Source organism: Haemaphysalis longicornis, unplaced genomic scaffold (genome assembly GCF_048455015.1).
Source record: "Haemaphysalis longicornis isolate Haplotype H1 unplaced genomic scaffold, Haemaphysalis longicornis Haplotype H1 scaffold_6, whole genome shotgun sequence".
Lineage (NCBI taxonomy): Eukaryota > Metazoa > Arthropoda > Arachnida > Ixodida > Ixodidae > Haemaphysalis > Haemaphysalis longicornis.
In genome coordinates, this window is record NW_027526407.1 from 41421596 (window position 1) to 41443491 (window position 21896).

At 46.2% G+C, this 21896-nt stretch overlaps 1 protein-coding gene across 2 annotated transcripts in view; it reads right to left on the minus strand.

Moving 5' to 3' along the window:
* LOC144142512 (fibronectin-like) overlaps positions 1-21896 on the minus strand; it is a 64856-nt gene that overhangs the window by 22112 nt on the left and 20848 nt on the right. For both annotated transcript variants that reach the window (XM_077674074.1, XM_077674073.1), the window contains exons 3-11: positions 13532-13813; positions 11356-11631; positions 10770-11045; positions 10184-10459; positions 9598-9873; positions 9012-9287; positions 8427-8702; positions 6104-6403; positions 2335-2613 (exon numbers count right to left, since the gene is read on the minus strand). In XM_077674074.1, the coding sequence (XP_077530200.1) occupies positions 2335-2613; positions 6104-6403; positions 8427-8702; positions 9012-9287; positions 9598-9873; positions 10184-10459; positions 10770-11045; positions 11356-11631; positions 13532-13813 (2517 nt within the window). The remainder of the gene's footprint in view (positions 1-2334; positions 2614-6103; positions 6404-8426; positions 8703-9011; positions 9288-9597; positions 9874-10183; positions 10460-10769; positions 11046-11355; positions 11632-13531; positions 13814-21896) is intronic.

Here is a 21896-nt window from a genome sequence, read left to right on the forward strand (position 1 = left end):
CGCTTTAATGTGGGAAAAGCCGCGAAGTTAGAAAAAAGAGTCGTCTCCAAAGCGGTATAGCGGTATACTGGCGGTATAGCGGTATAGCGGTACTTAGCGGTATATCGATAAATTTTCTCGCAGCGCACACACGTTAGAGGAAAACAAGCTTCACTTGCAGGCCACTAACTGGCTTGTTTACAAATGGTAATTCTGAGAAAACAAAGAATGCGTGTGTCCACCTATATTCTACAATGCGCTTTTGGTGATAGCGAAGCTCGGGGCCAAATTTGCGGGCACAGGCAGTAAGCTTGGCTGCACAGTTTTATTTTATTTCATTGTTCCTGCTTTGTTGACTGATTTGCTCGTTTTTTGTAGCCGTGTGCCTGCTACGTCTCCGTGCGCTTTGTCTACTCCATGATTCACCCATTTTCAACTTTTACTTTTCATATGAAATTCCAAACGAACTTTTCAGGGAGGCCGACCTCTCTGTACAACTGAAGCTCCATGTCTCTCGGCCTGAACATTTTGGCTCCGCCCTATGTAAGAAATATTCACTAAAAAAGCAAAAGTTACCGTAAACGCAACAAAAATTTTCAGCCACTTACAGGCGATGTCAGTGATTTCAAAAAGTGTATTTGTCATGGTGATATTATAATCATACTTCGCAAGGTCACCACCACTTGTGGAAGGAGAGCACGTTCGCAGATTCCGTTATGGCACTAAACATTTCCCACAGACCTGATCAAGTTGCATGCAGGCACGCTAACAAGAAGAACGTATAATTCCGTTTGTCTTTGGTACCCGTCAAATGCGTAGGAACTAGTCATTGGGCTGAACTAAGAATTGTATTGCCGAGTCACCTCAGATCTAGCTTGCTCAGTGTGTGGAAGAGTTCATATGAAATCGATATGATGATATGTTGAAACGTTTTAACTGGTTTCTTCCAGCACAGTACAATTGAGTATCCTTCATAAGTTAACAGATCGAGTGAAGGAGCCTCGTGTTTTGACAGTTTTCCCTGGCAGTCTGTGTTCTTTTCTTCATGGCGCAATGCAACCCCGTGACCTCACGGGCCGTTAGAGCGTAGAAAAGACACGTCCGCACGCATCGACATCGAGCCCTTAAAGATGTGCATTTTTCAGGCACGCATGCGCGTCTCCGGGTAGCGCTCACTCTCTCGCTTGGCGGCCTACGTACTACACCGTCTGCACCTAAAAATGAACCTGCAGTATTTTTTTGAAGTTATGAACATTGATGCGGACAATCGCTTACTGTTGGAAACTTGCGTCCTAATAATTTGAAATAACCCTATACTGCCAATTCATTTTCCCGCAAAAAATTACTGCTTTTAAGAAGCCTACTACCTCATCTAGGAGAGGCATTGTAACCTCGGCTTGCACAAGGTTGGTTTCACTAACGTTTAAAGTCCTTGAAATCCTTAAACATGTGTTCGCTCTGACGATTGTTATTTTATGATCTCAAGTTGCGTTCGTTTCTGGGCTGGATTTCATGTAGTCACAAAAGATGTTTTGTGCGGTCTAAGCTAACTGCTTCAAGTGAAGAGAACCGAGCAATCTCTGCACATTTCTTCGTTGTCGCCAATCTTTGCGGCTTGTGAAACGTAGTACTCCGGTACAAACGTGATGTATTTCAAAAAGCAGTGCAGGCAGAACTCCTGCTCCCATATCGCCAACTGAAAGATTGCAAACATTCTATGTTTTCACAAATGTACGTCCCAAATAAGAAAGAATCTAAAATACAGAAAGTGTTGTCATGTGATTTCAAATCTGTTTTTATTATTCCGGTATGCCTGCAGGACCTTGGTCAACACGTTTTACATCTGGATAGCACTTGAGCACAAAAAACGGGTAATCCGAAAATATAAATCCCATACCTAAATACACAAGCAGTACCGACTGCCGAACTTGTAAATTCAATACAAAAAATTACATAAGCAATAACATGCTGAGTTCCTGTATTATTTTAACTCATAAAATTTCCTTATGTTAAATTGCGTGGCGATTCATTGCAATCTGTTTTTGTTATTCTATTACGCTAAATGTCAAAGACTACAATAATATAAATCAGTAAAATGGGTTACGCTTCACGTGGCGTCGAATGCTTCTAAGGCTTCATTATTTGGCAGAAAAAACGAGCACAATCCCTTTTTATATCAAATGACTTTTCTGAGGTAGGCTGAGCACACGAGTTTCACGTGGACTTGCAGTCAACCAAGATCTGATGAAAGTAACTCGACAACTAACAATATTTACCAAATATTGACCACCGCCTTGTCACCCAGACAGTGCCTTGCCGCTTACTTCAAACTCAAACATTCTTTGGAATACTCACGCTTTGGGACCGAAAAGAACTTCGCCGTAGTTGGCCGAGAGTAGACTGTCTGCAAGCTATTGTTTACATAAGCCATGACGGAAATGTTGTACAGCGTTCCGTATTCTTGCAGCTGATACGAAACTTCCTCTTCTTGCAACGTCCTTTTTTCGCAAGGAGTCCCATTCATCAAACATAATTTAGCCTCAAAGCCTGTAATTAACCAATCTAGTCCGTAGTGCCACGTGACGTTAGCTTGGTTTTTGCACAGCACAATAACATCCAGTTCTTCGGGTGGATCTGGAAAAGAAATATCAGATCGCTCGAGAAAATGCAATTAGTGCACATGAAACACGAGTACTAATCGCACCCTCAATTCTTCCTCACGGTGTTTTCAATGACATACAAAGTGTGTGCAGGGCTATACTGTTGTGACTTCTATTTCGTAATTTTCTTTCGAAGTTTGCGTTGAACGGCGCTTGTGCAAGAAAAACTGCTTTCTAGTAAAACTCGTAGTTTTACAGATATATTTGGTTACTAGACTACTCGCAAAAAAATTTCCAACGTTTTCAACCGAAAATACTTGCTTTCACATGTATGCTCTTGCGCAACGCAAGCAATATTCACAGTGTAAATATCAACGCCATGAGAGATAGAATATAATGCCCCTCGCTTAAACGGACACTGACAAAAATGAAAATAATTCATCCATAGGTATATACTACATAAAAACATGCCCATGTATAGGTTCACATATACATAGTTTGTCTCAGCTCTGCCTCCGCAACGCGGCACGATGGACGTTCGTTTTAACTCCTTTCCACCAATTCAAAATTCGCTTTTCATGAATTATGTGTGGTCATCTTCGAGTTATATTTTACAAGCTTCTAATATATTCTCTTTTTTTCTGACAAATACCTTTTGCGAAGGTTTTTTTTTTTCACTTCTATTTGCAATAAGACCAGCGTAGGAATTAACTATTGATATTCGATTGCTCACAGGAAGACTCTCTCGGGCACGCACGCGCACGTGGGCATGCAAACGCACACGCGCACACGTGCGCGCACACGTGCGCGCACACGTGCGCGCGCGCGCGCGCGCGCGCGCGCGCACGCACACACGCACACGCGCGCACGCGCACGCGCACGCGCACGCGCACACACACACACACACACACACACACACACACACACACACACACACACACACACACACACACACACACACACACACACACACACACACACACACACACACACACACACACACACACACACACACACACACACACACACACACACACACACACACACACACACACACACACACACACACACACACACACACACACACACACACACACACACACACACACACACACACACACACACACACACACACACACACACACACACACACACACACACACACACACACACACACACACACACACACACACACACACACACACACACACACACACACACACACACACACACACACACACACACACACACACACACACACACACACACACACACACACACACACACACACACACACACACACACACACACACACACACACACACACACACACACACACACACACACACACACACACACACACACACACACACACACACACACACACACACACACACACACACACACACACACACACACACACACACACACACACACACACACACACACACACACACACACACACACACACACACACACACACACACACACACACACACACACACACACACACACACACACACACACACACACACACACACACACACACACACACACACACACACACACACACACACACACACACACACACACACACACACACACACACACACACACACACACACACACACACACACACACACACACACACACACACACACACACACACACACACACACACACACACACACACACACACACACACACACACACACACACACACACACACACACACACACACACACACACACACACACACACACACACACACACACACACACACACACACACACACACACACACACACACACACACACACACACACACACACACACACACACACACACACACACACACACACACACACACACACACACACACACACACACACACACACACACACACACACACACACACACACACACACACACACACACACACACACACACACACACACACACACACACACACACACACACACACACACACACACACACACACACACACACACACACACACACACACACACACACACACACACACACACACACACACACACACACACACACACACACACACACACACACACACACACACACACACACACACACACACACACACACACACACACACACACACACACACACACACACACACACACACACACACACACACACACACACACACACACACACACACACACACACACACACACACACACACACACACACACACACACACACACACACACACACACACACACACACACACACACACACACACACACACACACACACACACACACACACACACACACACACACACACACACACACACACACACACACACACACACACACACACACACACACACACACACACACACACACACACTTGCTCCCCCAAAAACACGTCTTCTCACGCAGACCGAACATAACTTCCCCCAATGTTTAAGTAAAAGACTGCGCATCAATAGAACCAGCGAAAAGCGTACGCAGGAATGAGAAGAAGGAGCACAAACACGCCGCTAGACAAACACAAGTGCCGCATATTGCACAAAAACGCCCATCAATGTGTTTGTTCTCCTTCTCGGGGCCTGCGTTCTTTTTCTCCCTGGTTCTTTTTATGCACAGTATGAACCACCTTTCCCACCATTTTGCACTATTCAGTAGAAGAGTTCCTGCTTTTAAAAAGCCTGCCAAATGTTAATGGAAATACCGGCCGAGACTGTCGGCTGATGAGTTTCATTGCCCTCGATCTTTTATCGACCGTATGAAAGCATAGGTCTGTTGGACCGTACGACCGGCAACAGTTTTAGCTGTAGGCGCTTCAGCTCTTCTACGTGCCTCCCAAAAAGCGCACGCAGCCAGTGCTTCAGCTATGCTCTTTTCAGAACCCCCTGAGGAACAATTCGACATAGCTGCAAACACATTTTGTTTCGTTGTTCCCAGAACATGCAAATATAACGCCCATTCCAATCCTGTTTTACTCTAAGGTAAACGTTGACTAAGAAGCCCGCCGTGGTTGACCGTTAATTCTAAGCTCAGCTGGCGTACCGAACACGCGCCGATGTCTCGTACACTAGGGCATTATTCGTTAGAACCGCCAATTTGGTATGTTATGTATGGTACCGGTAATAGGACACTCAGGCCGTCGAAAGACACATAAGACAGCGTATGTCCTGGGTGTCATTTCTGTGCACGTTTTGAATAGGTTATGTCCTCCTTGGGGAGTGCCAACTTGCCCGACTATACGTTCCTTTGCCCTGGTATGTGTCGCAGCTGAGTTTGTATAGCAGACCACACATGTACCAAAAGTCAAATCATGAGACACCCTTAACACCGAAGCGGCTACTTTACTCAATTTAGCACCCCAGGTCCTCGTCCTGTGAGTGATAAACGCCAAGGCACAGCGGACAGTCGACATTACACTGAAAGAAAATCTACCTTCAGAAGCATTCAACATCAAAGACCGAACGCTGCGTGTAAACCGAGGCTGACGACTCCTGTAGTGGCGATGGCTCACCTAGTTGGTGTGTTGAGACTTCAAACTCGCTCCTTGTTCCATTAACTCGTTCATGATGGGTGGAATTGATGAAACCCAACACTGAGCAGTTGAATGTTTTTGCGAACAGCCGCAATCCTACGATCCCGTTCAGAGACTTCTTCAGCTCGAGCACGTTCATAGCGACGTCATATGCTCCGCCGACTTCTCTGCACTCTATGGTGTAGCCGTCCACATCGATGCCGTTTGGGGCGTCCCAGGTAGCATTGAGAAAAACGCTGTTCACAATTTCATATTTTAGGTTTGAGACCGGACCTGGTGCTGTAAGGAGAAAGCGGGCATTGAGTGTTATTAAAGGTGATAGTCTTCCTTGGGCAACTCAAATGCAGAAATTTTGGTCGGTCGGTCGGTCGGTCGGTCGGTCGGTCTGTCTGTCTGTCTGTCTGTCTGTCTGTCTGTCTGTCTGTCTGTCTGTCTGTCTGTCTGTCTGTCTGTCTGTCTGTGTCTGTCTGTCTGTGTCTGTCTGTGTCTGTGTCTGTCTGTCTGTCTGTCTGTCTGTCTGTCTGTCTGTGTTAGGCTCGATTTACCCAGTCGGCCAAAGTGTAACGAAAGCTGCGCAGCCAAATCTAAACATCTAAGCCCGGTGTTGGTGTTCATAGTTCTCGACATTGTTGAACAAGAACAAGGCTTTACGCACATATAATGCAGCAAGTCAATACATGCGTTATATTTGCAGTGTTCCTTCATATAAAAAATTATGGAGGATTTGATTTTGCGATTTCAAATAATACTAAATCAACGGCAGAAAACCGTCACCTACTGTTGCCAGCGCTAGCTATCAATGACATTTAAGAAATCTAACGGCAATAGCAACGAAAGGGTCCAGTAGATGGGAACCACGTTTTTCTTGAAACGCTCGTGGAGTTGAAAACATGGTTCTATAAACGTTGTAGTAGGGTGCTTCAATTCACGCTTCTCCGCCGTACGGCAGCGCTGGCATCGAGACACCTAACTTGGAGCAGTGGAACTCCGAAAGATTTAATTAACTTGAGCAAACCTCAAGCGTGTATCTGGGGAGGAACGACACGGGAGAGGAACAGCATGACAGGTGAGCGGGAAAAAAAAGAAGGTCGCATATTCGTAGATTTTGGTGCTTCTGGTACTGTTCGGTATGAAACAAACTTATAGGTCATATTACGATGCGATTATTTACAGCCATGTGCAACTGCTTAAAATAAATTAATATTTCGTCATTTGATTTATAGCAAACCAAACTGCAGTTAAACAAAACGTTCGTCTGCAGATAAGCTTTGTGTACCCTTCATAGCTGTGGGGAAGCAAATATATAAAGACAGGACATGGAAGACAGGCTCCTGTCGCTATGACCACATGATTTTGGTTTATCTAGAAATCGTCCCTGTCGCGCCATATAGCCTACAATTCTGACCAGCACATTTTTATACCTGTCAGTACAAGGTAACGATTTATTTATAAGATCAATTAGGCCTACAACACACGTGTATAGCAGTTCAGCTATTACAGCCTGAAAAATTCCAAGCGCAGGAGTGTCAAAACTTGTGGAATTTCTTAGGTTAGATACTATTACAACACGTTCGGGGTTTTTCTAAATGCAGGTTACCGAAAACAATATTTCTTCCAAGTCAAACTGATGAAAATTATGAGACCACAACTATACTGCACCTTCAAGAACGAACTCTTTGGAATTCTATACTGATTCTGTGCTAAAATCATCCAGTTCGAAGCAGCCGCTCGCACAAAATCAACTTTGTTTCCTTCGTGTAGGTTTCTGAAATAATGGCCTGGGGATTAAGCGTTTGCATTCCCTCTCGATCTCCGATTGCCAAAGACGGTGCCCTGGGGAAAGTGTCTTTGTTTCCGGACACTGTTTTGCATGGTTTAGCTATTTTGATGGCTTCCATTAGCCTCTTCACAATTCTTGTGCACCGAAGAAAAAAAATATAGCCTTCTTGACTAGTCCAACCGAACAAGAGGACCATATCATTATTTCTTTTGCTACACGTGATAGCGCAAGGCGACTGGAAACACCCAAGAGACGCAAGGTATAGCAGCTTCATTGCAAAATGCCTCCAAGCTCGAGTTTACCAGTATCACCTTTCACCTTTTCTCTTTGCCACCATCACTGCCTGCCCGCCGATTGCTCTGCGAAAGCGCTTTCAAAGGCCGCGTCCCGGAAGACACCAAACAGAAACCATCTCTTTTTTTTTTCTACCACCGTCTGTCACAGATGTCGGAATTTAATACTTCATTTCCCATTTACACCTATTACTCTTAAACTTACATTGAGAATTAGAGTTCAACTCACGCAATGGGTACGTCTGCGCAGTGCGACTTTGTCGGGTGCCTTGACACGTCTTGGAATTACGCGTCACTTGGGCCTGGGCGGAGATCGTGTACACAGTGTCGGGGGCGAGGCCGGTGAAGGTGAGTCGCCCAAGATTTCCCAGCACTATATGTTCATCGCATTTTTTCAGAGTCGTGCAGACCAAGAATTGTATCTGGTGTGCCCACTCTTCGGTCCAGGTCGCTTGTATCACCGAGTAGTTCAAGGCAGTCAAGTCTAAGCTTTTAATATCAGGAACTGCAATAAAAAATGGTAAAAAATCACGTTTTTAAAACACGTGTGCTTATTCAAAAACTCGTGCCGTGTTTGGAGCCGAATGTGTAGCGCACGGTAAAATAGAGCAGAGAATTAAGATAAAAATAGAATCGTAAAATGTCTGCACATAGAGCCCTTCAGTTCTCAAAAGCCGCGTCCCGGAAGTCACCAAACAGAAACCATCTCTTTTTTTTCTACCACCGTCGGTCATAGATGTCGAAATTTAATACTTCATTTCCCATTTACACCTATTACTCTTAAACTTACATTGAGAATTAGAGTTCAACTCACGCAATGGGTACGTCTGCGCAGTGCGACTTTGTCGGGTGCCTTGACACGTCTTGGAATTACGCGTCACTTGGGCCTGGGCGGAGATCGTGTACACAGTGTCGGGGGCGAGGCCGGTGAAGGTGAGTCGCCCAAGATTTCCCAGCACTATATGTTCATCGCATTTTTTCAGCGTCGTGCAGACCAAGAATTGTATCTGGTGTGCCCACTCTTCGGTCCAGGTCGCTTGTATCGCCGAGTTGTTCAATGCAGTCAAGTCTAAGCTTTTAATATCAGGAACTGCAATAAAAAATGGTAAAAAATTCACGTTTTTAAAACACGTGTGCTTATTCAAAAACTCGTGCCGTGTTTGGAGCCGAATGTGTAGCGCAAGGTAAAATAGAGCAGAGAATTAAGATAAAAATAGAATCGTAAAATGTCTGCACATAGAGCCCTTCAGTTCTCAAAAGCCGCGTCCCGGAAGTCACCAAACAGAAACCATCTCTTTTTTTTCTACCACCGTCGGTCATAGATGTCGGAATTTAATACTTCATTTCCCATTTACACCTATTACTCTTAAACTTACATTGAGAATTAGAGTTCAACTCACGCAATGGGTACGTCTGCGCAGTGCGACTTTGTCGGGTGCCTTGACACGTCTTGGAATTACGCGTCACTTGGGCCTGGGCGGAGATCGTGTACACAGTGTCGGGGGCGAGGCCGGTGAAGGTGAGTCGCCCAAGATTTCCCAGCACTATATGTTCATCGCATTTTTTCAGCGTCGTGCAGACCAAGAATTGTATCTGGTGTGCCCACTCTTCGGTCCAGGTCGCTTGTATCGCCGAGTTGTTCAATGCAGTCAAGTCTAAGCTTTTAATATCAGGAACTGCAATAAAAAATGGTAAAAAATTCACGTTTTTAAAACACGTGTGCTTATTCAAAAACTCGTGCCGTGTTTGGAGCCGAATGTGTAGCGCACGGTAAAATAGAGCAGAGAATTAAGATAAAAATAGAATCGTAAAATGTCTGCACATAGAGCCCTTCAGTTCTCAAAAGCCGCGTCCCGGAAGTCACCAAACAGAAACCATCTCTTTTTTTTCTACCACCGTCGGTCATAGATGTCGGAATTTAATACTTCATTTCCCATTTACACCTATTACTCTTAAACTTACATTGAGAATTAGAGTTCAACTCACGCATTGGAAACGTCTGCGCAGTACGACTTTGTCGGGTTCCTTGACACGTCTTGGAATTACGCGTCACTTGGGCCTGCGCGGAGATCGTGTACACAGTGTCGGGGGCTAGGCCAGTGAAGGTGAGTCGCCCAAGAGTTCCCAGAACTACATGTTCATCGCATTTTTTCAGCGTCGTGCAGACCAAGAATTGTATCTGGTGTGCCCACTCTTCGGTCCAGGTCGCTTGTATCGCCGAGTTGTTCAATGCAGTCAAGTCTAAGCTTTTAATATCAGGAACTGCAATAAAAAATGGTAAAAAATTCACGTTTTTAAAACACGTGTGCTTATTCCAAAACTCGTGCCGTGTTTGGAGCCGAATGTGTAGCGCACGGTAAAATAGAGCAGAGAATTAAGATAAAAATAGAATCGTAAAATGTCTGCACATAGAGCCCTTCAGTTCTCAAAAGCCGCGTCCCGGAAGTCACCAAACAGAAACCATCTCTTTTTTTTCTACCACCGTCGGTCATAGATGTCGAAATTTAATACTTCATTTCTGATTTAGACCTATTACTCTAAAACATACAGTGAGAATTACAGTTTAACTCACGCATTGGAAACGTCTGCGCAGTACGACTTTGTCGGGTTCCTTGACACGTCTTGGAATTACGCGTCACTTGGGCCTGCGCGGAGATCGTGTACACAGTGTCGGGGGCGAGGCCGGTGAAGGTGAGTCGCCCAAGATTTCCCAGCACTATATGTTCATCGCATTTTTTCAGCGTCGTGCAGACCAAGAATTGTATCTGGTGTGCCCACTCTTCGGTCCAGGTCGCTTGTATCGCCGAGTTGTTCAATGCAGTCAAGTCTAAGCTTTTAATATCAGGAACTGCAATAAAAAATGGTAAAAAATTCACGTTTTTAAAACACGTGTGCTTATTCAAAAACTCGTGCCGTGTTTGGAGCCGAATGTGTAGCGCACGGTAAAATAGAGCAGAGAATTAAGATAAAAATAGAATCGTAAAATGTCTGCACATAGAGCCCTTCAGTTCTCAAAAGCCGCGTCCCGGAAGTCACCAAGCAGAAACCATCTCTTTTTTTTCTACCACCGTCGGTCATAGATGTCGAAATTTAATACTTCATTTCTGATTTAGACCTATTACTCTAAAACATACAGTGAGAATTACAGTTTAACTCACCCATTGGAAACGTCTGCGCAGTACGACTTTGTCGGGTTCCTTGACACGTCTTGGAATTACGCGTCACTTGGGCCTGCGCGGAGATCGTGTACACAGTGTCGGGGGCTAGGCCAGTGAAGGTGAGTCGCCCAAGAGTTCCCAGAACTACATGTTCATCGCATTTTTTCAGCGTCGTGCAGACCAAGAATTGTATCTTGTGTGCCCATTGTTCCGTCCAGGTCGCTTGTATCGACGAGTAGTTCAAGGCAGTCAAGTCTAAGCTTTTAATATCAGGAACTGCAATACAAAAAGGTGAGAAATTCAAGTTTTTAAAACACGTGTGCTTATTCAGAAACTCGTGCCGTGTTTGGAGACGGATGTCCAGTGCACGGTAAAATAAAGCAGATAATTAAATAAAAATAAAATCTTACATGTCTGCAGCTAGAGCCCTTCAATTTTTGAAGTAGATGGTGCGCATGCGCGGACGAGGCCAGACGCGTAACCGTTAAAGTCTTATTATAGAGCAACAAGTGCTGAGAAAAGTATTAGACAGCAGACACTCAGTGGCATACTCTTTCGGTCACGGCACTTTTTTGAAAGGGCGAACTGTAAAAAAAAGAGGATTTCGGGATGGCATTATGAATACAAGCACCGGGCCATCTGGTTACTAAGCATGCAGATGGCGATGCCGGGACTTTCACATAGCTGTGTTTGTATTGGCCGAATGTCCGGCTTCTCTACGCCGCATGGGCGGCGTTCGCGGGGGATGCTCGACGGTTCCAACATTTGGCACTTAACGCAATTCGCGGCGCCGCATCTGCGAATTTCCAGGGGAAATCGCATTATGTAGAGCGCGCCTTATCCTCTCCTTCATGCTGGAGCAGCCACTCCTCGTTCTCCCTGCGTAACTAAATGTCGCTTCGCTCGCCGAAGACCCGCCGACTGACATATTGGAGACTGTTGGGGAGCAGTCCTCCTCATGCATAGATCCTTGCCCCACCGGGACCTTCACCTCAATTGTTGCTTTCAGAAATAAACATCCTTCTTCCGCTTCACCTTTGACCAGTTTTCTTCGCTCGTGCAAGTCCCATTTCCCATCACAGTGAAGGAATCCGCAACCACCTAATTCTACACTTCTTGGTTGATAATAAGGTTTACCGCGGGGACGATACACTGGTGACGAGGCGTGCTTCAGTGGAGGGCTTAATTTCGACCACCGGGGGATCTTTAACGCGAGCTGAAATCTTGAAAACACTGCCATTTTCTCTTTATGCCTCCATCAGAAAATTGACCGCTGTGGTCAGGAATCCAACCCGCGTCGTTCGGCAATTCTATTTCTCTCAATTCTTGAATCCATGATGTTGGCAAACCGAACAGCTTTTTAGCAATGCATGCATTGTCTAACTAAAAAACGTATGAAATCTCATGGATGGGGGGAGAGCTAGTTAGCCCCCTTGCCATGCCCCCTCCCCCAACACTCTCAGGGCATTCATGAACCAAGAGCGGCCTTCCTCAAAATTTGAACGCTAATGATAAAGCTCGTGGTCATGGAACAGTATTTTAAAGATGCGAAGTAATCTTCTGACATACTTTATTTGGCCAATACCCTCCCCGGAAGCCCAGTGGCCAAGACATTGTGCTACTGAGGCCAAGGAAGCGGCGGGTTGAATGCCAGCCGCGTTCCTGCTCTTCAGCAGGAAGCAAGAAATCAAAACGCAAGTTTGTCAAGGTTTCGGCACGCGTTGAAGATCACCGGTTGGCCAAAATAATTCCGGATGGTCTAATTTCTCCTTTACGAATCCCCGACGACGCCTCGCCTTTGCCGTCTACCGCGGATGTATGGCCCATAGAAGTGTGTACATCTCCACAAAATATTCGGAGGAAAGCGAGGTAATCATTACTTTTTTTTCGCCTGTAGGGCATCAAAGTAAATGCACATTGATGATACGACCGGTTCCCACAATGTTTCCGAGTACCGTTGACTTAGTACAATCCCGTGGCTACTACAAGAAAAGCTGTTTCTCTTAGTTTGACATAAGCCTGATCTCTATACCCAACATCAACCCAATTCGCAATTACTGCAGTCCTGTCACTTATATATTTGCAAGCGCTACTGTGCCCAAGAAAAATCGTTCGCAATACAGCCTTGGATCCGCCTATTCTATACTAAACATGGAGCGAAATTATCCATACTCACCTTCGGGATACGTATAAAACCACGTCACAGCTGGTTGGCTGTGAGTACGTCCGGCAAACGAATCTACAAAGGCATCAAGAAGAACGATATATTTCACGTCCCCTTTTGGAAGCTGGACGGTATGTTTCCTCTTAACACCATCAAGTTTTGCATCTTGGCACGGGAGTTGGCCTTTGGGGCAGACCGAAAGATTGAATCCGTCCAGATTAGAACATTTGTGTTGCCAGGCGATAACAACTTTGTTCTGGCAAGATACGTCGACCACGAGGTCCGTCGGAGCGCCTGAAATGATAAAACCACAAATACAGAAGTCATGAAATGGCGAGAGAAATGTTCAGTGCTCTATTCATCAACACCCTAACAACACTCTAAATAGCTACACCATTGTATTTTAGGGTTTTTGATTCTATTTAAGGTTTTTGCGGGATTTCAGAGACAAGTTAAGCGCACATCCGAAGAAACATCGTGAATGTTACAGCCTCATTCTTAAGTGCCTTGAAACTTGTAGATTCTTCCAAATACACTACAACGACACCTGTGTAGCTATGTTATTTGTATAGTTTATTTTTTTCAAGTATTTTGAGCAATTTTTCAATTCCATCTCTTTCCGCATTTTAAGCGTTTATATTTGGGGCGTGACGTGAACAGCGCATCCCCATGGTGTTGTGGTTACCTTACCTTGCTAATAATTGCCGATGACAAGTAAAGTGCTTGTATAAAACGACGTCAGAAAATCGTGAAGCTGTCAACTATTGCAATTTTTGTGCTTTTATGTTTTGATTATTAAGGGCACCGTACATTGACTAAGGATTAATTTAGGCAACCAGGAGATTTCACGTACCGAGAGCAGGCGTAAAAATTGCTCGCCGTACGTATGGCTTATATGTTTAAATGCGAAATTGTCATCACAACGAACGTACTAAATGGGCCTTCAGCCGCTTATAGCGGTTGTAATAGTCATTGGCCAGTCTCCACGAGTGACTACTTGTTCTGCCTGATCACCTATACAAACCCCTTAGGGACTACGAATCCGTATTACCATAGCTTCCTGAAACTAGCTTGACACAGGCGACGCACTGGTAAGTTAGGCTAGGGAAGGACATAATGCCTGATCATTCAGATCAAATATGCAGACTTAAAGGGACACTGAAGTGAATTTGTCAAGCGCCCGTTTTTGCTTGCACTGTGTAGACTGGCTCAAATTAACACACTATTCATCGTTTATCCGGTTGACAAATCGGTAATTATTTTACAAAGCGCGAAAGAAGAAAAACTACTATGCGCGGTTTGCGGCGGCCGCACCAACTAAAGGCTGTGATGTCAGGAGGGGGGGGCACCGTAATTGGACGATACCCAAGGTTAGCAATCAAAAGTTTCGGTTTCGGTTTCGGTTCTGTAGAACAACATGCTTGACATCTGATGGCGTTGTTGGATGGGCATTCTCGATTTCTCAATTATCGCCGTACCGCGCTTCTGCCATGTTGTCGGCTGTCAGATGTCTAAGATAAACCTCCCAGGGCGGCTTGCAATCGTAGAAATCACTAGACGAGGCCTACGTAGTGAATGAACGCCCTCCGCGTCACCGCAGACTCTCAAATGCCATGCGCTTTTCCCGCATATTCGGAGCTTGCCTCACTCATGTCTGTTCGTAAAAAGCTAGTTCGCACCAGGCCAAGGGTGTGCTGATTCAGGCCTGGGCCCACTGCCCGCAAGCAGTCGGTGCTTGTGGCAACAGCACGCCAACGAGAACTCGCTAGCGCGTCATTGTCAGTATGCGCGCGTTCTGCGATCTCGCTCGTGGAGCAGTGAACGTTACGGCCCAAAAATGGTGAACTCAGTTCAGAAAACATCGGCCGCATACGAAAAAATCAACTTACAAAAAAAAAAACATCTACCCTCGGGGATTCGAACTTGCGACTTTCAAAACAAACTCCAGCGCCTCAAACCACTAGGCCATGAGCCGGCGCTGGCCGGAGTGGATATATAAGGTTTATTATGTATGACCAGTTTACACTTTTATTTATTTTAAGCATTTTAAGTACTTTATGTGACTATTTGTTGTATATCACTCCTGCAGTAAGTGTCCCCCAAACTTCCACAATATCTCACGTCTAGCAATTGCATTTCTTTGACGGAAAAGCGTTCGCAGATGTGCGGTCGTGCTGCTGACCGCTATGCTTGTTTACCCAGCGCAAAAAGTGCTTCCTGCTCCCTAGTTTTGCGCTGTACGGTAAAAGTTTCAGTTGATTTTATTTTCTTAGTACCTATATTGACTTCGCTGACTTTTCTCCCGCCTTCAATTGGCCTTAGATTTTCCTACTAGCGTAAAGTCAGCGAAGCGTCGCATGTGCACTTGTGCAGCGCTTGTGTGGAGCGACCCGGACTCTGAGTTTGACACAGTGTACAAACTAACAAAGTAAGGAAAGGCACAGTATTTCATTCACAAAGGTGTTGTGGCTTAGTTTCAATTGAGCGAGCGAATAGCGACGACCCGTCGGCGGCCGGCGGACGAAACGCTGGGCCGACTGACTCGATCGGTAGGTCGGCTGGTCGGCGAACCGTGCAGTAGCGCAGCCATTTTCCAGCTCATCTCCTGCTGACGTCACACGAAAACGCCACAGAAAATGGGCGAGCGTAAAGAGAGGAGGACAGCATTTTCGAATTGATTTTTCTACTAAATAAATTCGCGTAAACGCGGCCAGAGTGGTCGAAACAATGTATACGGACTCCGAACTACAATTTGCGCTAGTAATCCCGCAATGTTTACAAATCACTTCAGTGTCCCTTTAAAGGAGTACTGACACGAAATTTCTCGCCTTCAGTTTTTATGCTGTAAAGAATACCTATTGGCCCAGTAATTACGAAAATCGAACCGAAAGCCGCCATCCGCCAACACAGAATTAATTATAGCACGTTTATTGCAACCAATTTCAAATTTGGTCGCCGCGCGGGAAAATGGCCGTTCGAAGGCCAGCCTGCAAGCGGGCAGCCTTACGTCACGGTCTCACCCGTGACGTCAGGGACGTTTTTCTTTCCTCCATTCGTTCGCCGCATCGTCTGCTACGATTGCACATGGTCCGCGACTCGCCCGCGCAGTCGACATGTCGTCTGAATCTTCAGACTCGGATGAGTCACTGCCACCCGACAGACAGAACAACTTTATTTGGCCAGGTGATTAGGCCGGCGATGTCTTTGCCGTCGTCCGTTTTTTAATATCTCTGCGGCTCGAACCGGCGCAGACCGTGATAGCAACAGCTTGTCGCCACTCTTCTAATCAATCTTATCACGAAAAAGAAGCTCTACATGCGAGAAACTAGATGTTAGTGTGTTGAAAACTGTGCTAGGAGTTGTTATCAGGGCTGAATTTAAAAGTGGCGTTCAGATATTTGCCGCGATGGTAAGCGCCTACGCTGACCGGGTTCGGCGCTCCGACCCAGCACTGTCGGCACTACGGTGCGGCGAGCGGCTGAAAGATGGCGCCACCTGCGCGCTAGAATCAAAACAGGCCGCGGCAGATGTCTTGGTCACCGATCGCAGAAACGGAAATTATTGCCAAAATAAACCTTCATATGCGAAAAAGGGGATGATAGTGTGGTAAAAAGTTGTGTAAGGGATGGTCATTCGCAGTTGTACAGATACCAGCGATCAAATAGTCGCCACGATACTAAGTTCCCAACACCCAAGGTGACCCGTGCAACCCCGAGCCCGCTGGCTTGGGCGACAGTTCTTGCGGCCGCCGGCGTGCACGAACTCCACGAAGTCCACGTTTAGCGCTGCATGTCGTCGCGTGGATAATAATGCATCTTGGCGTCGTCGCCGATTTGCTCGGGCAGGCTTCCACGAGCAGTACTTCGCATACCGCGAGCTTGCCATAGCACAACTTGGGCGAGCTCGGCGACGCGCACCGCCGCGTCGCCGCGGTGCCCGTCGACATCGCGCACCACGCCGTTTTCGGCACCAGTGCCGAACACCATGCGCCGGCAACGAACTGAAGAGCAAAGACGTCGAACACGCAACGTTTACAAGCATTGCTCACACAGCTACGCCCACGTCTCCTGCCCAAACGAATACCACCGACAACAGCAGCGCAGGATATCGTTTCCGGTTCTGAAAACGACAATATGACGTCACCCTGAACCGGCCAGACACGTAGGCCAATGTTTCGTCACGCCGAAAGCGATTGCGCTAGTGCTGCCGATTTGTGGAAGCTCACGGCCTGGACAATCAAAATCGATTTTAGATGTGATTCCGGCCTCGGATCGCTGCAAAAATTTCTGTGAGGCATCTGTACAAACTACTGAAGCCAATTATATCATTTTTTAGGTATCAAAATTTGGTGTCAGTACTCCTTTAACGGTACCTTGAAAGCCGGGCTAGCTGTGGCCTATGCCCAGAGTAGTTACGTCACTTGTTTCTCACAGCGACACTTTGGGTTTGATTCTGATTACTGCTGAAATCGTTTTACCTCTGATGTACAAAGCAGGCGAAATTTCAAAGCTGTTCTCTGCTCACGACTCCCGGTTTTTGGCCGCACGGGGCGCACAATACGTTCGCATTTATACTATAGACACTAGGCATTCCCCGGTGCATTAGGCCTTAACAGCAGTGCAGCAGTAGCCAACATTACGCAGCATGCCTATGCAATCCACTCACAAGCACACGGTGGCCCTGCTATTGCTAACGTTTTGGCGGTTCTACAGATCACCTCAGGAGCCCATCGACTAGGGATCAATTGGCCTCAAATACACATAAGTTGTGGTGTACACGTCGTAGCTCAGCGCTCTTGTTTAGCTCCCTCGTTCTTGGGGTCGCCGTCCAGAACCAATATACCGCACATCACGACGTACGCGTTTGGGGTGCACTATTATCACCTTAAAAGGGCACTGACACAAGAATCTTTGTGTCAGTGCCAATTTTTGTGCCAATTTTTGCCCGATCAAATGCTTTTAAATACAGTTTCTTCCCTAGAACTTTGGAGGACTGGAATTGTTTGCCTTGTGACATCTTTCATTCTAATAGGTTTCTTGGTGACCTGGAGCGTCACCTTCTGTCTTAAATTTGTTTCTTTTGTATTGTTGTCGGTTGTTTTTTTACAATTATGTTTCGATCTACCCACTCCTGCTTGGGCCAGCAAATTGGCCTGCATTATTGTGAAATAAATAAATAAATAAATTCTGCATCTTGTTTTTTTTTTTGCGATGAGTAGCTAGTGACCTACTTATCACCTGTAGAAACCTCATTTTCTTCAGCGTGCGACGGTTGTTTAATTAGAGGCATTTTCATTGCGGCCAGTCACAGTTGCGGTTTGAGCAGGTGCCGCGAAACGATGAATTTTGTGTGAGCAAAGGTGACCATGTGACTGTCGGAGGGATATCACAGAGCAGAGCTACCGTAGCACTGTCGAATCCGCGTCGGCGGCAGTTTCTGCGAATGCCCCCACGTACTGATCTCGTGAGCCGCTTAATTAAAAAGCGACCGTGGACGTGACGCAGGCGCTGTGAGTGCAAATGCTGCCGCGGCTAAAGAACGACGTGCGACGCGCTGGGAGCAGCCTGCCGGTCTACCTACAGGCCCGCTTAGAGATGTGTTCGGCTTAGCACTGCGGCGGATATTCGATTGGCGCTCTCGTAAGCGGTGCAGATGACAATTTTGAATGCAATCCGCCATCGCAACATTAACTCCTTTCTCATATAAGCTGCCATGGTTGGGACTTGGGTTCAATTTCGTGCAGCGGTAACAAGCTACCACTCGAGCGTCCTGCACCTGCCTGCGCCACTTCGCGGCCGTGGCCGCCGCTTGCACAGCGACCGTGCGGCTCGCTCAATGGGCTTTTCGTGTCTCCGGCGCGTTTTCGCGTCTAGTGTAAATAAAAAGTAATAAAAATAGAGTGCCTGGAATTGCTGTAGAACTTTGGTCGCTGCCAGTTGCCCGATGAGCCGACGAAATCACGGCGCCTCCGCCGCACCCGATCGGGTCATTCGTTCTCGAGAGCAGAAGCTCCGCCGTCCGATTGGAGCGGCGAGCCAGCGAAAAACGCCGGCAGTGCGGAAGCGGCAAACACAAACTCGTGACGTGTTTGGATGTTGTTTAATTATAAAATATCCAGGGGATGTCGATTGCACGAGGTCTCCTGCTGGCTGCTCGGTTGCGTTTCGCGCGCTTTAAAACTGATTTTAAATGTTTTAGGCTGTATTCGCCGCTGATATTTTGCAGATGAGGTATGTGTGTTCACACCAATGCATCACCGAAGTTATCGCGACTTCAAAATTTTGTGTCAGTACCCCTTTAAGGACGGAAATTGACCGCGTATAACTCAAAGTTTCACCGCCGTGCGGATCACTGCCGTAGGCGTTCCAATATTCTGTGATCTACGACGTCCCCATCGGCCATCCAATGACTCGCAACCGCTCCTACCCCATGTCTGGAGTTCAATGATTCCGGATTTTTTATCCACACTAGTACAGTTCCTCCATTGTCGCTTTGCCAATACAAGGTTTTTAACTGCGTTTAAGCTTCGATGTTTCATTGTTTTTTTTATTTTTTATGTCGGCTCCAATAACGTCTTTGCAACATCCTCCACCCCTTGCTTATTCTTGTTCGTTTGGTATGCACGAATCTGACAAACCTTGAACAAATTTCAACATTCCTGCCAATGATTTTAAGAGAACTTATAATGACTGTTCACAATCCCTCCCCGTGTCATCTGGCGTTCCGTTTTAGGTCCTTTGTTGTTTCTCATATATGTTAACGATATTGTGGATTTAATTACTGGCCCAGTTCAAGAAAGGCTGTTTGCAGATGATTGTGTAATATTTATTGAAATAAATAATATACAATCCGCACGTTGATGCCGCCGGTAGACGGGCTGGGCACACGCTGACGGGTGTATGCCCCAGGGGATCGCTGCGTCGTGCAGTGTAGCGTTTGTATCGGGGTTATACTCTTAATAAACCCCTGTACTATGAACATTATCGCTTCCCTGTGAAGTGACTGAAAACGTACACACGCGGTGAGAGTCGTAGCTTGCTGTCGAACGCGTTGGGGGCATAGTGACTTCGCAGTTGGGAGCTGCGCGAGTGTATTGAGAATAACGACTGTGGCCTATTCGTTTATTCTATTCTACTCTTTCAAGATAACCACAAAGATTAAGGATAGGATGCCCACAGCTTATACATTTATTGTAAGGCCTAAACTGGAGTATCTATGCGTAATCTGGGATCCTTACAGAAAAACTAACATTTATGCACTTGAGATGATTCAGAGCAAAGCTGTTTGATTGATTTACTCGAAATACCGTTCGCGCGATTCACCAACCCAACTCATGAGAGACCATAACATACCAACCTTATAATACAGACGGAAAACCCAAAGATTAAAATTTATTTATCTTGTCAAGAATAATAAATTGTCAAGGAGTCCAGAACAATGCATCCAACCACTCACTGCTAGCAGAACACGACACCGTCACGCCGACTCCCAAACGCCCTTCAATGCTAGAACTAACATTTTCCAATTCTCCTTTTTCCGCGGAATGTAACCGAAGAATCAGTTGCTAGCATCATCCGTAAATAGCATAGACCCAATTGACCATATTGTATTTTGACCTGTATTGTGAATGTGTTAAATTTCTTTGTTGTAGGTTGTTTGAGTTATGTCCTTAATCTGTGGGCTTTTCTGTTCTTTAACTTTTGTTGTTCATATTACACGGTTTGTAATTACGTCCCTCCAGCTTGGGTCCTTCAATGGGCCGGTAGTATTGTGCAAACAAAATAAAATACTCCACGTACAAACCGAGGAAATGGCTGGTAGCGTCACTCTGACCTTCAAGGAAGCGTTTCGTGCAGTCAAGCTCAATTAACCGCTTTGCGCCGATTCATGGCGCCAACGGTAGCGCCACCTACCGCGTTTCGGCCACCCATCGGTGGAACCAAATTGCAGCGCCGACGGCTTCCGGAGTAAAAGCGTCTAATGGCTCGTTTGTTCCAAGGGGAGGGGTGTGGAGGTGGGCATAGGAAAAAGAAATAGGGCAAGCTCAGCCACCCTCAAGACAGCGCTTCATGCGCTTCCGCAGTGAAAGTAATCGCTACTTCGTTCCACGGGGCGGGGGCAAAGAGAGAGATAGATGAAAGACAGCAATACCGCGTGCCATCAAAAAATGAATCAAGAAAGCTGTGTATGCATCAACGTTCACTGCGTGTTCACCCCAGCAGAGTCACTGCATCCAGCAGCGTCTGTGCGTTGTCGGGATGTGCAACTGTGTGCGCCTCCACTGTGCGAAGACCAAGCTTCCGCTCGACAAACTGGGTTTAACAGTGTTCAACGATGGCAGAATTCACGACTACGGTGGTATGTATGTATTGTATCC